General features: G+C 38.1%; 1 protein-coding gene across 3 annotated transcripts in view; it reads left to right on the forward strand.

Annotated features, from left to right (window-relative positions):
• The window catches only part of LOC137296961 (T-box transcription factor TBX2b-like), a 94334-nt gene that overhangs the window by 61333 nt on the left and 16310 nt on the right, over window positions 1–16691 (forward strand). For all 3 annotated transcript variants that reach the window (XM_067828901.1, XM_067828893.1, XM_067828909.1), the window contains one exon: window positions 14664–14931. In XM_067828901.1, coding sequence (XP_067685002.1) covers window positions 14664–14931 — 268 coding nt within the window. The remainder of the gene's footprint in view (window positions 1–14663; window positions 14932–16691) is intronic.

The following is a 16691-nucleotide window of genomic DNA, read 5'->3' on the forward strand; positions in this document are numbered from 1 at the left end:
GACGAACAGACAGACAGACAGTGAGGTATGTAGACATATGTCACGTGATCCGCTAAAAGGGATTAGGTAACAAGAGATGGGAGGTCGGCCACGAGCTCAATACCGTAGTTACCACGTCAAGGGGAACACGGAAGTTGCCCGCAGACAATGACATGTATACTCGTACAGGGCCACACCGTGTCGTTACATAGCTCCAGGGTGGATAGCTATCTTTCTTACGCTTGACGATTATCCACCGAACAAACATTGCAAGGTATTAGGGGGATGGGGTTCATAATGTTTTACATCTATGACAGTCTAAAGGAAAACGTGAAAGTTGAACGCGTGTTACCTTCTGAAAATGACCATATAGCTGGACTATTGCATAGTGCGGCGTTAAAAAACAACCAAACCAAACCAAAACACAGATAATTATATCTATCAGACTTTCATAAAGTCTTCATGTTTTTAGTATAAAGATACAAGCTACCAAATCCACAACTGTAGTAATCTCTATGAGTCTGGAAGCAATGTCCCGGACAGATGCTGGTTTGGGAATAAGTATACACGTATGCAAATACAAGTCTCCATGGTGATCTGTGTTTCCCCGCGAATCATGCTTATGCGGTTGATATGTGACACGTGATGCATATTGCAGTGAAATTAACAACTTTACATTTCTGAACCTGATCAGTAAAAAGTGGTTAACATATATTTGTCACTTCCCTACCCACCTTCCCGACCAGTGAACCGTGTGTTGCTTTTACCCGTTCCCGCAACAGCGACTCTAGAAATGGTACACAAAGAACAGACACATGCACCCTGTTTAAGAAGCGAACCCAGGTCTTTTGTGTGCAAGGCGAGGTCTTTAACCTCTTCGCTAGTCGACTTTACTGTTAGTTACAGCAACAACAATGAACGTAAATGTAAATTCATCGAAAAATATATTTTCAGACCAAATGAATATATTTCAGGAGTATGACCAGTTTCCAAACCGGGAGGTGACGTTGTCTTGTGTTCTACTTTCCTGAACGTGACTCATTACTCAGTGTATATATAATGTACACACCAGTCACGATGTACCGAGTGGAGGGGTTTCAGAACAGACAATCCCTTTGAGAAAACTAGTATTGATTAATTCCTCACTATCCCGCGGTGTATTTTGGTCTCTCCCGTTTCCGCTTTGCCTGTTCGCAATAAGTTCATTTTTTTTACATTTCGTGAATTGGGACAATTACTATCAAGCAGTACGATTGTATTGCAGACTGCTGGCTGTGTGTTTCTGTAATGGGGGATACCTGTTGTGTTTGTTTCTAGTTTTGTCATGATGCTGTCTACTGAGACCTGTTTCCAACATTAGTGGGAGGAGATCACTATCTGATATGTTGCTTGTTGTTTGAATCGGGTGGTTTTCAGACATTGCGTTCTTGAACATTGAGCTCTGATACAAACCTCACTCCGTTTTTTTCAGCTTGTATGTAGAATGAGTGAGTGAATTTAGTTTTACAGCAATATTCCAGCTATTTGACGGTGGTCTTAAAATAATCACGCCTGGACCAGACAATCCAGTGATCAACAGCATGAGCATCGACCTAGGCAAATAGGGGACGATAACATGTGTCATCTAAGTCAGCAAGTCTGACCACCTGATCCTGTTAGTCGCCGCTTACGGCAAGCACGGGTTATTGAAGACCAATCCTAGCATTGATCCTCAGGGATGATTTTCTTTAGAATGTGATATGGTCATGTGTGGATCAGATCGTAATGTTTAGTTACAATCTTCAATACCGTGGCGAGGGACTGTAGAAATGGGCTTCACACATTCTACCTAGTGTCTGTTCAGATGTCCTTGGAAAGTAGTGATGTTTCATTGAAGTGTATGCAGAGAGGTAAAGATTAAGGCAGTAGTGTCTGGTTGAAGTGTATGTATGGATGTAAGGATATAGACACTAGTGTTTAGTTGAAGGGCATGGATAGAGGTAAGAATTTAAATAGTAGTGTTTGATTGAAGTGTATGCATGGAAGTAAGGATATAGACAGTGGTGTTAGGTTGAAGTGTCTGTATGGATGTAAGGATAAAGACAGTGGTGTCAGGTTGAAGATTGTGTATGGAGGTAAGGATATAGACACTAGTGTTTAGTTGAAGGGCATGGATAGAGGTAAGGATTTAAATAGTAGTGTTTGATTGAAGTGTATGCATGGAAATAAGGATATAGACAGTGGTGTTAGGCTGAAGTGTCTGTATGGAGGTAAGGATAAAGACAGTGGTGTCAGGTTGAAGATTGTGTATGGAGGTAAGGATATAGATACTAGTGTTTAGTTGAGGGGCATGGATAGAGGTAAGGATTTAAATAGTAGTGTTTGATTGAAGTGTATGCATGGAAGCAAAGATATAGACAGTGGTGTTAGGTTGAAGTGTCTGTATGGAGGTAAGGATAAAGGCAGTGGTGTCAGGTTGAAGATTGTGTATGGAGGTAAAGGTTGTAGACAGTGGTGTTAGGTTCAAGTGTATGAAGGGAAGTAAGGGATATAGGCAGTAGTGCTTGGTTGAAGTGTATCTATAGAGGTGAGGTATACGTGTGGTACGAGTACATCTACGTAAATAATCTTCACCTATATAATATTTTTTTAGAATTAAAAAAACCATCACGTCTCAAAGTTTCAGAAGTGGAAATGCTTGATGACAGATTGCTATAGTTTTGAAGGTGATTTGATTGGATTGGGGGTGACTGTTTTGTTAAATATTTGCCCTGGGCCATTGGTTTAGTAAATTCCAGTAAAACTAATGATACATGCTTCAGTAGTTGCTGCTGTAGTAGTAGAAGGAGTTGTTGTTGTTGCTGCTGCTGTTGTAGTTGAAGCAGCGGCAGGTGGTTGCAGTCAGACTTTGAATAAGATCAAAACATGCTAGCACGTGACCATCGAGCACATATTCACCTGACTGTGTGGCTTGATGATATCACGTGACAAGACAACGTGCCTCCAACTTCGTTTCCTGCTACAAACTCAGTTACAACTACACGGGGACGGTAACTGAATTGCTGGTGTTCACGGCAAAAAGAACTTACAAAATATGTCATAATCCAACACTGGAACACATTTCAACACACATCAACGGGTCATTTTGATTGGAAAATTCTAACTGCCACTCGAAACATCTGTTTTACATTTACATTGATTTCGCGAACATGTATCCATATCAGAAATGCATTTCGTCATCAGAACAAGACCAATTTGATACCTATTCATATATTTTTTATCACTTTTATATAAATGTATATAAAATGGAATTTTCGATATAATGCATAAACGTCTCGGCGCCTTTGAAGTATCTTGGGTTATAGTTTATGATAAAATGCCTTGAGGTGGATAATGCTTTGAAATGCTCCCTATTCTCACATCAAAGTAGCCGTACCTTTTCTCCTAGGCTACAATAAAATCAATAGATAAACGAAAACACATCATTTAAAGAAGATGGTGAGAAGGGATCTACTAAAACAGCATTATTGTAAATGGAGGTAAGGATAAGCATAAAGGAGACGCGTTATGTCCAGACATTAATACCACCATCATTGTCACATCAGTTGTAGTGGGAGAATGCATCTGTATCCATGCTTCCTGTTTCAAAAGTTCTTTGTATTTCTGTTTATATATTCGCCATATCCCGAATAATTGTTTAATCGGGTATATATTAGCTTGAAATAAGTGAAAGGTTCAGCTATAAACTGTTTAGTTTCAAACTTCATATTTTAGGTAATGATTTCATCACGTAATATAAGCATCTGAATATATCAATTGCTTATGAAAAAAATATTCAAGCGACTTACAAATAACATATAGCCATAACATGCAATATTATTCCAATGTACCAGTCACACTATATTTGGAATTAAATATAAACACAATATCAGCATTTTCAGTCATAAAACATAAAATATCGACATGTATTATGGAAATGTGACAGTTTAATTACATATGGAATTTTTTGCTTGTATGTTTGTAAGACTTTTAATAAAATATATGCAGTACTCAAACTGTTATCATTACGATCATGTAAAAAAATATTATATTCACATGAGAACAGTTTATTTTGTTACATTAAACAATGTCACAATAAGAACTTTTTTAGACAGGATGTGGTTTGTTATAGACGTATTTTGTTAAAAAAAAAATCTATACTTGATACTTGCGCTAGTTGATAAAGCAGTGATTAATTATAAAAAATATTTATAAGTTAGGTGTATTATGAGAACTCGTTGTCCCTAAATGACTGAGGTCCTTGCTCTGTCCGGTTTTTTAGACTTACCTAATATAATGACACAAGTACGTTAATTACCGTTACATACCCTCAGTATAGCGTTGGAGCATAGTTACTGAAACCCAACCGACCGAAATCTGGACTGTGTACTTAACGCCGCCCAAAATCACCCTTAGAAAACTTAGATGAGAATAACTGACTGTGAAATGGTTGATCTCAAAGGCTATTTGTCTATGTGGACTGGGATGAGTTCATGACACGAATAGTAAAATTTAAATTTGTTACTGTTCTCACATTTTTCTACTGCTATGAAACTGATATCTAAACTATGACATGTACGTTATTTGGCAAGCCCCTCGACAAGTTGCAATGGCAGAATTCCCCTATGAAGCATCGTTTTATGACGGTACCGTAGTTAGGAGAAATACAACGACGAGTTTTTGTGTCTCTTTGTTCATTTTTCTTAAGCCGGTATTCAGTTTACTGACCGAAAAGTGTTAGAATTTGTTTGAGAAGGGTTTGTAGTGACTCCAGAGATTCGACGCAGCTAATTCCCAAACCTCTGCATACCGTAAATACCACGGCAACGTTTACCCTGTGTTGAAGGCGTAAATCTTGTATATGTTGATATGAAATATTGGTTTATCTTTCTGAAGTGGTCTACGATGATAGACAAAGTGCCTCAGCGGTTTCAACAGTCTTTTGCTCTGCATTTTGTTTTAAACTAAATCTACAACACACATCATCACCAAATTAGATGTTTCAGATTAAAAGTGTCTAATCTTATCAAATATCTAACAACTGCCTTGACAATTATACATCTGTATTAACAAGATGTACATTTTTCAAGCAGCCGTATGCATTTACAACACAAACATCATTCAACTTAATATGCTGACACCCTTGTATTATAATCTTAGGGAATTAAACGCTTTTATTCCTCTCCAAAAATAAGAAAAACAACCTATCTGGTTAGACGTAGTCGTTAAACCTGTCCATATACAAGTGGTTGTGATTTATTTGAAACTTTACGACCCTTGCCGCGACGTCCGATGAGAACTTCAGTTTACCAAGTCTTACTATCTTACATACAACTAAGAAAGGGGCTTGAACCCTGTCAGACTATAGTAAAGGCTGGATTAGTTGGCAATCCGACTAAGCAAAAATAGCCAGACTTCAAAGACAGTGTCAAAGCGAGGCTAACATATATGGAAGCGAGGCACCGCAGTGGCGACAAACCGTGTCACGAGACTTTGACGAGGTTTTAATGTTACGCCATATTGGCGACTTGTTGGTACCGTAGCTCATGCGAAAATTGCGGATGCAAAGGGTTCCTCGTCTGACGGTCATGCAAATATAAGTAGACAGAGAGACTATTATTTCATGATAGTATAAAAATCATAATTTATATTTGACGATTTATTAAATTTAGACATTATACATAATTTTCGTAGTAAATTGCTTACTACGTCTATTGACACACGTTATATAGGGTCCTGATTTACATCATTCACACTTTGGGTGCTGGAGTAGCCTAATGGTTAAAGCGTTCGCTTGTCGTACCGAAGGCCTGGGTTCGAATCCGCAGATTAGTAGATTGTAAAGCCCTTTTCAGGAGTATTTGATGTGATGTTGCTAAAAATGAGTAAAACCACACTAACTTGCACTTTATGTCTACCTACAGCAAATTGGAAAGCATGTCTTTCGGTACTATTCAACCTGATGATCATCATCATCATTGCAAGGGGCGTTTGGGTATCCTCTTGATCCAAGCATTTGTTCGTCAGTCAATGATGCAAAAGATATAGTTGGACTTCAGCTTACGATAAACATATGGCAATGCTGAAGACAAGTGGTTCAAGTGACCGGGCCATCTCATACACACGAAACCCACTCACTTACTCGAAACAAACATTTTAGATCACTCACTCACTCAGTCACACTTACCTGTATACACAGCATACCGTGGGCACGGAGTGGCTCCCCCATACATAGTTACGTTACCTGCTCCATATCAAACAATGTCAGCTGTTGATGTCACAAGGCTGGTTGGTGTCTTGTGCTAGCTTACGGCCATGAGGCATCTGTACTGTACTTCTCGCTCTGGTCGGTGTAAGGCTTAGTATGACAGCCATCTGGTTTCATCGCCTTTCAACGTTTAAACTTTCATAGACGTTAGCGGTGAATATTTATTTCTTAATTTATGGGTCACGATTTTGATTTTGTACTCTACATGCTCATTCTTTATCATGGCGATTCGTTAAAAAGAATCATGTCACCTGCATCCACAGTATTTTTATTGCTGTGTGTTGGTTGGTTGACGCCGCACTCAGCAAGTTTGCCTCTATAAGGGGTGGTCTGTCAGTAAGTGAGTCTTGGTCAGAAAGTCCAGTGACTAACATTATGAACGTCGATCTAAATGGGATACGATTGCACGAAGTGACTGAGTCAGCATTTTGACCACATAGTCCAGTTACTCACCTCTTGGGACAGACAGACGCGTGTTGATGAAGGCCAATTCTAGCTCGGATCTTCACGGGTCCACGGGTTAGAACAGGAAGACAAACGTCCGTGACAACTTTACATTGATCTGAGTAGATATTAGATGTCACAGCAGTATGGCAGGGACACCGTGAACGGCCTTCGCGGACTCTGACCAGCGGGCATGGCCTGCGTCCTCTGCTTGATCAGAGGACGCTTGTGTGTTGGGCTGTTGTGGATTGTTGCTCTTGACTGTTCACGTCTCTGCCGAGGTGTCTGCTCATAGTCTTTGCTGAGGTCTCTGCTTGAAGTCTTTGCTGAGGTCTCTGCTTGAAGTCTTTGCTAAGGTCACTGCTTGTAGTCTTTGCTAAGGCCTCAGTTTGTAGCGTCATCTCAGTGTCTCTGCTTATAGCCTCTGCTATGGTCTCTGTTGGGGTGTCGGATTATAGTCTCTGATTATAGTATCAGCTCAGGTCTCATAATACCATCTTTGCTGAGGTCCTTGTTGAGGTCTCTGAATATAGTCTCTGATTATAATCTCAGCTCAGGTCTTCTCTTATCGTCTTTCCTGAGGTCTCTGATTATAGTCTCTGAACATTATCTCAGCTCATGTCTTATCTTCTTTGCTGAGGTCTCCGTTGAGAATTCCGATTATTGTCTCTCATTATAGTCTCACCCAGGTCTTCATTGATTGGTCTGGATTAAAGTCTCTGATCAGGTCTTCGCTGAAGTCTCTAGTCGGACTAGTTTGTAATCACATCAAGTTCTTCAAATCATTTGAAACCTACTTAACCTAACTCACAATGTATTATTCATCTTAATACTCCACTTAATGAGTGTGTTGATTGCACAAGGTGTGGCAGTCGTCACAAAGCGTAGAAATAGATTGTACAAAGGTACAAGACCCTGTCGCACACGCTCCTTAATTTACAGCGGTACCTACTTGTAACAAAATATGTCATGAAACTAAAACGAAAACAAATACTGAACCAAACCACTACAAGCTTAAGGTCAAAAATACAACTGATACCCCATCGATTCATAATTCCTCATTTGTTGCGTCTTTATGCATAATTAAACTTGAGTTTACAGTTTTGGTTGCTGGTGGCCTATTTCGTATTAACTGAATTGAAGAAGGAGAAGTAAAAGGAATATTTTGCTTTAATTAGAACTATAACGAATATCCGGAGCCCACTTCACAGCGACGATGACCTGTGTCTCGTGTCATTTGAACCATTGTTAGTTTCCGTCAGTAGAATTCTTGACTAGATCGACTCGGTGCTGTTGTAGAAACAAAGAACCTACACGATTCGCAGTTTTGGATATGAATATGTGTTTTTACACAGAAACGTAGAGGTTACAGATCTAAACTGGAGATGTCCCCAAAGACCCCAGTCTTCTACATTGCCATGCTGACAGTGAACTAGTTTGATATTGAAGTGGTGCACATATGTAAATGTATGTGGCTGTTTTTAATGTACATTTAAATATGGATAGAATTTCTTCGTTATTCGCAGAATAATTGCATTTAGAACTCCTTGTGCATCTGGTCACGTTTGTATTAAACTCAAACCATATTCTATAAAACGTGCCCATGCACAAATTTTCTCCAAAACTATGATTGTGTCTTTATTTTTCACAATTTATTATTTTATTAATTAGAATATTAGAATTTTAGGCATCGAGATACCATCATTTACATAACTGTGGTTATTTTGTAGTGTGTCATTCTCTATTTGTAGCATTCCAAAAGTATGAATGTTTAATCAAAATTGTCTGGATTTTGTCACGTGTACGTTTTTGGTCTTTGAGTGACTCTTTCGGGTAACAATTTTCTATAGTGGATTTTATAAGGAGCTTGTCAATCTGACCAAGAATGCGACGACTGAATTTTTAGTTTGGTGAACACCTGAAATATCAGCATTGGTTCAGTCTTCAGAGACGTACTGTGCACCTTCTCAAAATTGTCTTACACAGTCATTATTTTCATAAAGCTGATTTGTTCATTGCTTATATTTCTTGTTTTAAATTATTCAAATTCTACTGTCCCTGGATTCAGTTTCAGTGACGCCACGTTTATTTCATCGTTGGTTGTTTTCCAAGCACCAACACTACCCCGATGATTTCTATATAAATCTGACTTCATATTTCGATGAAACTTATCACACTAATACGTGCCCGTGTTTCCGCCAACGACTTTAGAATTAAACATCAAAAGTATTCAGTTCGAGCCTATTTGCTAATGGTAAGGGTTTAATCCATTTTACAATTAGGAAATGTGAGTTTTCGCAGATATCATAATAATTGTAAGAGGGGATTGTCTCAGAAGTGGCACGAAGGGAGGACAGCGTCCTTTTTTGTCTCATATTTGATTATAAAATGTGATATGAGCGATTAGGCTTATGGCGATAGGCAGCGACTTCAAAAGATCAAATCAAATTTGTCAGATATGAATTAAATTCTCCTCTTAGTCTCCAATTTCTAAAAATATTATTATGTTATTTTCATCGAGTAATTTTCTTCATAACGTATGTTAAGGTTTTCTAGTTCGATAATGTGGAGCGAACGAAGAATGAATATATTTGTTTAAATGATGATTTGTGCATATATTTTGTTTACGTTTTCTAATACGATGATGTGGTATTTTCATCAAGACATGGGGTGAAGTGATTTTGTTCATATCTTATGGTGAGGCTTTCTAGTACGATGATCTGGAGCAAATGGAGAAATTAATGTTTTTGTTTAAATGAGATTTTGCTCATACAATTAGTTATGTTTTCAAATACGATGATCTAGAGCGAACGAATACATGTGTTTAAATGATGTTGTATGCTAAATGTAACGGTCAAGAATTTTGATTTCGTTTGAAAAATTGTTTACACCTCGTGTCTGTCAGGTGAAGGCTTTGTATAGTGGACGGGTTTATAATAACCTTCATGTACTGAATTTCACAAGGTAATATTTAGGTAACGATAACATTATAGACAAACATGCCACTCATTGGTGTCTTTAATTACAACATACTATCGCACATAGCAGGTGACAGGACTAGAAAATAACAGATTTTATTCGAAAATTAAGAAACGGAACAATTTACTGCACCTGCACAAGAGATAAAGTACATAAAGGTTTAGGGACAATACAACTCTTATATATCTATTTATAAATAATGTCTTTATATAAGAGAGATATAGATCTCTCACAGAATTCAGTTTTTTTCTAAAATTTTATGAAATATATGGTCGCTATATGCATACGTCAAAATTGAACTTTTTATATTTCCCAGCATAAAACGGTTCTAAATTGTGTTGTTATCGAATTCAAGACATATTTTCCGAAAGAAAATTAAATAATTTCGATATCGATAAATTACTTACACGTTATTACAGGATTTTAACAAATTTGTAGGAGTGCAATTACTTTCGCATACTTCAATGAACACTCATGTTCGTGCTAAATGTGATAGTTACTGTAACTGACAGTTGTCAAAATTCCTGAATTATCAGAAATGGTTTTATCACATCAAAGTTTTGTACAAAGAAGACGTTTCATTGTTAAACTAAAGACGCATAAAATGTCCAGTTAAAATTAGTCTTGAGTCTCTCTCTCTCTCTCTCTGTCTCTCTCTCTTTGTCTCTCTCTCTCTGATAGTTTAAAAATGTTCGACTGATTACAAAATATGCGCGTGTGGTGTAGGTGTATAAACTCGACATAAAATATTGAATTTCACATTTTAGTGGAAAATATGGCAATTGTATTGCACAGAAATTAGTTTATTGCAACGTATGTCATGTTAATAAAAAAATATTAAGTACAGTCAACGGAGTTTGAGAAAGTAGCACATTTGTGTAGTGCGTGTATTATATTGAACTGGAGCTCATCAAGTCCATACATCACAGTAATACCCCATTCATAACGTTCGTCAGCATCTTCCCCATACATGGAGACTCAGCCAATCACAGACCGTTTCCACCAAGAAACTACTCCAGTTAGCTGCATGATATATTCATATCATGTAATATTGTGTCTTTAAGTCCGTCAACAGTCAGGCTTCAAGCGCCATTCAGCCGCGCTGTGATGATTGATTGCTTAGTTAATGACAATGCTATGAAACAATAAATGACAATGCGATATCTAATGGTATGTTTAGGGGCTTAGGATGACACAATAAAGCCTTGACATACGTTTTATCGATTCTGTTGACGTTGTCCTCTAATTGATTTCATCTCTGTATTGTGTCCTGGTCAGTTGATGCGTTGAAGGAGGTAACAATGCGTTATGACACAAGGAGGTGCAATCGATTACATTGTGTTCACAAGTGTAGTATTTCCAAATTGGAGTTTGTAGGTGTGATGATCTTTTCCCACAAGTGTAGAGTTTATTGAATAAATGAATAACAAATTTACAATAACATTTACTTATTTTGAAATGTGAGTGAGTACGGTTTACTTCACCTTTACGGTTTACTTCACCGTTACGGTTTACTTCACCTTTACGGTTTACTCCACCTTTAGCAATATTCCAGCAAGTCACGACAGTGGACACTAGAAATAAGATTTAAATACTGCATCCATGTGGGTACCTGAACCTGGGGCGTGACGTGAAATTTCTTACGAAAATGACGTAATTGTATAATGTACTTTTGGAATTTTTATTTGAAAACTATACCCACTGTTGTGAAATATCAGTATATCAATTATGCTGATTCAGTATATCAATTATGCTGATTCAGTAGATCAGTTATGCTGATTATGGAGATAATATACGTAATACTGGCATGAACATTGTTTTTATAGAATACGTAGCCTGACGTAATAACGGGATTGGTAATTATGCATTTACTTATTACAGTACTCATCGACATAACACAACATACAAAAAGTGACAAATGTGTCATGCGTCAGAAATATAACTTCTTTATACAAAGATAACATATATTATATGAATACACATGCGCTTTTATAATTTGAAAAAGTATGGTGAAACAATTGTATGTAATTTGAACAAAATATGATGAAACAACTGTATGTCAAATTTACAATAATTCTTTTGTGTTTTCTTGGAGTGTTGTTTTTGCCGACAAGTTGTTAGACAAGAAATACAGCCTTTATTTCGCTGCTGGTAATAGCAACGAAGCGTTTAACAGATGACGGCGATAACCCGTTGCAAAATAGTATGATTAGAAAAAATACTTGAAGGTTTTTACAGTGCAGCCATTCTGTGCACGTTCAGGAGGTCACATTTTACTAATTACATAATTTCTATAGACACATGTAGATAACAAAATGCACTGTCCATTTATCTAGACTTGTCTCTATAAAGGATATAATTGCTATAGTCCATAGCATTCAGCAGAACAAGGTTGTAACTGTATGCTATACTCGTTACTACACGATGATCATGTAACTTTGCTGGTAAATAGGATTGTGAGGTCACTTTTGAGATGGCGCAGACTACTCAAAAAGCCACGAGAGAGAGAGAGAGAGAGAGAGAGAGAGAAAGAGAGAGAGAGAGAAAGAGAAAGAGAGCGACGGCGGAGGGGATAGCGAGGACAAGAGAGACATAGACAGGAGAGACACAGAGAAAGAGAGAGGGGTAGAGAGAGTGAGAGAGAGTGACAGTGATAGATATATTATTCAGGCACACACACACACACAAAGAGTTTGTCGCTGACAAAAAAATATACTTTGTATGTTTACGACATATGTAAGTGGACCCTTTATGTTATGTTATGTTATTCTTAAGCTGAAACAGAATGTGTCACAAAACAAAACTCAGATCAATAAAAATAGCTGTAGTATGCTCTTCTTGGAATGTCTGGGGTTAATTTGTTAAATGCATGGCACTGCTGTCATGGCAAAACATGTTTATACTGACAACGACATAGTGCATTTGAAGTCAACCTTCACTAAGAAATGTTCAGTTCATGGGATGTCACATTAAGGTATTATATCTTATGCCTGCACATAACTGAATTATACTGAATCTTGTACACACATTTCACACAACTTTCCTTCATAAATAAAGTCAATAATTATATAAAAAACACTGGAAAGCTTTACACACATTTATTTGTACAGAATATTGTACACATATTTCACACAATGTTCTTTCGTAACTGTACGGTTGTGATTATATATCGACTTGGAAAGATATTCACACGCAATATCACACAACTTGCGTCAATAAGTATAGTTGTAACTACAACATAAATTGTAAACCTTTACACACACAAGTCACACCACATATTTCAATGACTCTAGCTGTACCTATATTATAACTTGTAAACCTTTACACACTCAAATCACACAACTTACTTCAATGACTATAGCTGTACCTATGTTATAACTTGTAAAGTTTTACACACACACACACACACACACACACACACACACTATCACACACATAACAATTTTACATTCATAACTTTACCTGTTGTAAACTCCAACACATGTTGAACTATTTGAGTCAAAATGTAGAGATACCTATCTTTGTATTTTACCGAAAACTAAATAAAGACTTGTCTCTCTTCAACCTACACTTTGCTGATTCCTTAAGATGAACCGACGTAATAGGGAACGTACATACACATATTAACACTTTACGAAGCATTTGAAGATACGGTCGAATTACGCATGTCATGTACTCAACATACGTTGGACTTTATAAAGGCTGTAAATGGCTGAACATCGGAACTTTTGGACAACTTCAAGTCAACAAATATTCACGGACATAAACACTGAATCGGTTGTTGCCGACTGGGCTGGCTTTGTGCTAGGGTGGACAGAAATCTGTTATTCCAGCCTCTGCCCTTGCATTGTTCTTTTATGTTAATTTTCAGTATCTGATCATACGTACATACACTCACCATGTGTCTGAGGCCCATAAAACTCGATTGGGTTTGAAATTAGCTTGAATATAACCAATTCTACTCTCTTTTGAACAAAAGCCCCACAAACTATGTTTTATTTCTCAAATTATCCACCTGTTTGATCAATACTGCTCAAAGCCATAAAACATATTGGTTTGAAATTGACGATTGTTAAGGTCTCACACTGACTTGGAGTTTGAAATCACCAGTCTACTATTTCGCCTTATTAGCATGAACCGGTCAATAAAAGCAGCGTTTTTACAAAGGACTGTTAAGCTGCCAGACAGTTGGATTTAGCTTGTACGTCGCAGTGTGGTAACGGGTAAATCTTTCTTTGTAGAATAATGTTTCATAGCTCTTCCCTGACAATAGAACGTATTGGTTTATGGGGTACGCTTTCCATAGCATATTAGCCTCTGGAGGGTACATCGTGCAGTAAATGTAGTACTCCAAGCACCTACAAAGACTCTTTTGGTGATAGAGCTATTGGGATTTATGTGGATTCCCCCGTATGATACAGCTCAAGCTGTTTTAAAAGGTGTTGAAACTCAGGGAAGGTTTATTATTTTCATATCGGAGCGTCATACCACATAAAAGCAGTACACGGACTCTATGCTGTTGCGAGGACCACCATAGGAGAACTTTGCCTGTGGTACACACCCGGGTCGTTCGTCTCGCAGAGAGAATTATCCACAGTGTTAGCATAACACTTTGATTTTATTTGAGTTTGATAGCACAACTTCGTACATGTTTATTGCTTTTTTGTGCTAGACTTTCGGAGGCTCAGTGTAGCAGTAAACGGAGAGGCGTTTTATTGCCAGGGGACATCTTGAAATAAAGATCGCGTGTTTAGAAAAAGGAATGACAAGTTCAGTCACTTTAACTAAGTGTGGTCATGCGATATAAAAGTTTATTCGGTATTTGTGCGAATTGGATATGCATGCTCCACACATTAAATCTTCTTGAAGTGTTCTTCAAATAGACCTTTCTATTAATAGGACGGTGAAAGCTTTCAATACGCTTATTCCAACAAATTTATTTAACCTTGACCTTGACCTTGATATTTCTTTTCAGACGAATGTTCCCACCGTTCAAGGTCAAGGTCTCCGGCTTAGACAAGAAGGCAAAATACATACTTCTAATGGACATAGTTGCCGTGGACGACTGCCGCTACAAATTTCACAACAGCAAATGGATGGTGGCCGGTAAAGCTGACCCGGAGATGCCCAAGAGGATGTACATCCACCCCGACTCTCCAAGCACCGGGGAACAATGGATGCAGAAAGTTGTCTCCTTTCACAAGCTGAAACTCACAAACAACATTTCCGATAAACACGGATTTGTGAGTACTATACTTTTTTGTTTCTGTTAACTTGTCTGGTTTTTCGTGAACGTATCGAACGTATCCATTGAATGGTGCTTTCAAACCAAGATTCGACCCTGAAATGATTTCTGGCTTTTCATACCAAAACGTTCACCCAAACCACTAACCTTTAAAACCTACCTTACTTCCCACATTAGGGGGAACACCATCAGATCGGTGTGACAATGGTCAAAGTTGTGGCACGCGAGTCAGCTTCTACTGAAGCTCATAGTTTCTGGCCATACCTGGTAACACCCTGTCTCTGAAATAAGCATATTTTAAGAAGAAAAAATGATCATGAAAAAAATGGAAATAAGCCAACAAACTGTCTTCATTTTCAACCGGAAACTTGTCACATATTATAGACCTGCATGGGCTGTCTTGAACATATCTATTTCAGGATTTTTGGGATCTATATGACAGACCCGTTTTCCTTTGTATGGCTTAAACTGGTGACGTAACAGGGAACCGCGTACATACTATGATACGACATATTTTGGTGAAACGTATAACTATTTCGCAATTTGAAAGAATTCAAGTTGTCAAATATGGACATGTAAAACGTCAAATTTGAACATTATGCTACAGTGTGACATACAATGTCTGGTGAAGCATGGCCACAGGTGGATTGATTTCCGCACTGACATCCTTTGCAACGGAGTCAATTTCATCTAACGACCCTTGCCTAATGACTTTTATGGTCTTAGAAAATATGAATTTGGATTCAAAATAACACTTAGAGTTCATGCTATTAGAATATATAAAATCTTACGACGCTTTCGCGGTCGAATTGGACAGAGTGTGTCCGGCACGCAGAGGTTCTTCGTTCGAATCTCTAGTTGTGTCACACCAAAGATGAATACTTGCTGTTTCCCTGGTGCTGGTAGCAAGGGGTTAAAGAAGGACGTGGCTTGGAGGCAGATTTATTTGTCAGGGTCATCGATGTGAAACTGCGACGCATTTATCTCGGTGGGGTGGTGCCACTATTCCAAACCGGCACAAGTTCAGACTGGTATAATCTGCCACCCTGTCACACCCATGCGTCGCTATATAAGTAGAGTAACCTTGTATGGGACGTTAACCATGTCTGACCTCTATATCGGTACTCGTATACCTGTTTAATATAAAATACGGAGATTCCATCAACAAAGGATATAAAGTAAAAATACGCTACAAATGAATCGTTGAAAAGCAACGCAAGTAGAAACCGTTTCTACCAGTAGGAGATGTAGGATTACTAAACTCTCAAATATATATTGTTGGATGAGTGCGCCGGTTTTCAAATAGGTGGTCTGAGTGGACCGCGAGTCCGTGGGACGCCTAATACTGCGGAGATCGAATCCCTTAGTTTTTCTGAGTTCAACTCATCATTAAGATCATTGCTTTCGTCAACGCAGTCAACACCTACCGCCTCAGTTTTGGCCTCTCTCTTGCATCTAGCTACGAACATCCGGGTTACAATTTGTCTTCAGTCACCCACGCTTGTCGTGAAAGGCTCGCTGACTTAGCTGACACGTGTTGAATTATAATTACGTAGGGCGATGTTCATGATGTTGATCAGTGAAAATTCTGGTCCATACTCATTTATTTAGAAACCGCTGCCATATAGCTGGAATATCGCAGCGTGTGGCTTTAACAACCCTGTCCACCTTCTCGCATGATAATGACACACCATGATGTAACTGTGATCTGTTTGACCTTGTCTATGTTTCACCCAACACCTAAAGTTGTTTGCTAGT

Source organism: Haliotis asinina, chromosome 1 (genome assembly GCF_037392515.1).
Source record: "Haliotis asinina isolate JCU_RB_2024 chromosome 1, JCU_Hal_asi_v2, whole genome shotgun sequence".
Lineage (NCBI taxonomy): Eukaryota > Metazoa > Mollusca > Gastropoda > Lepetellida > Haliotidae > Haliotis > Haliotis asinina.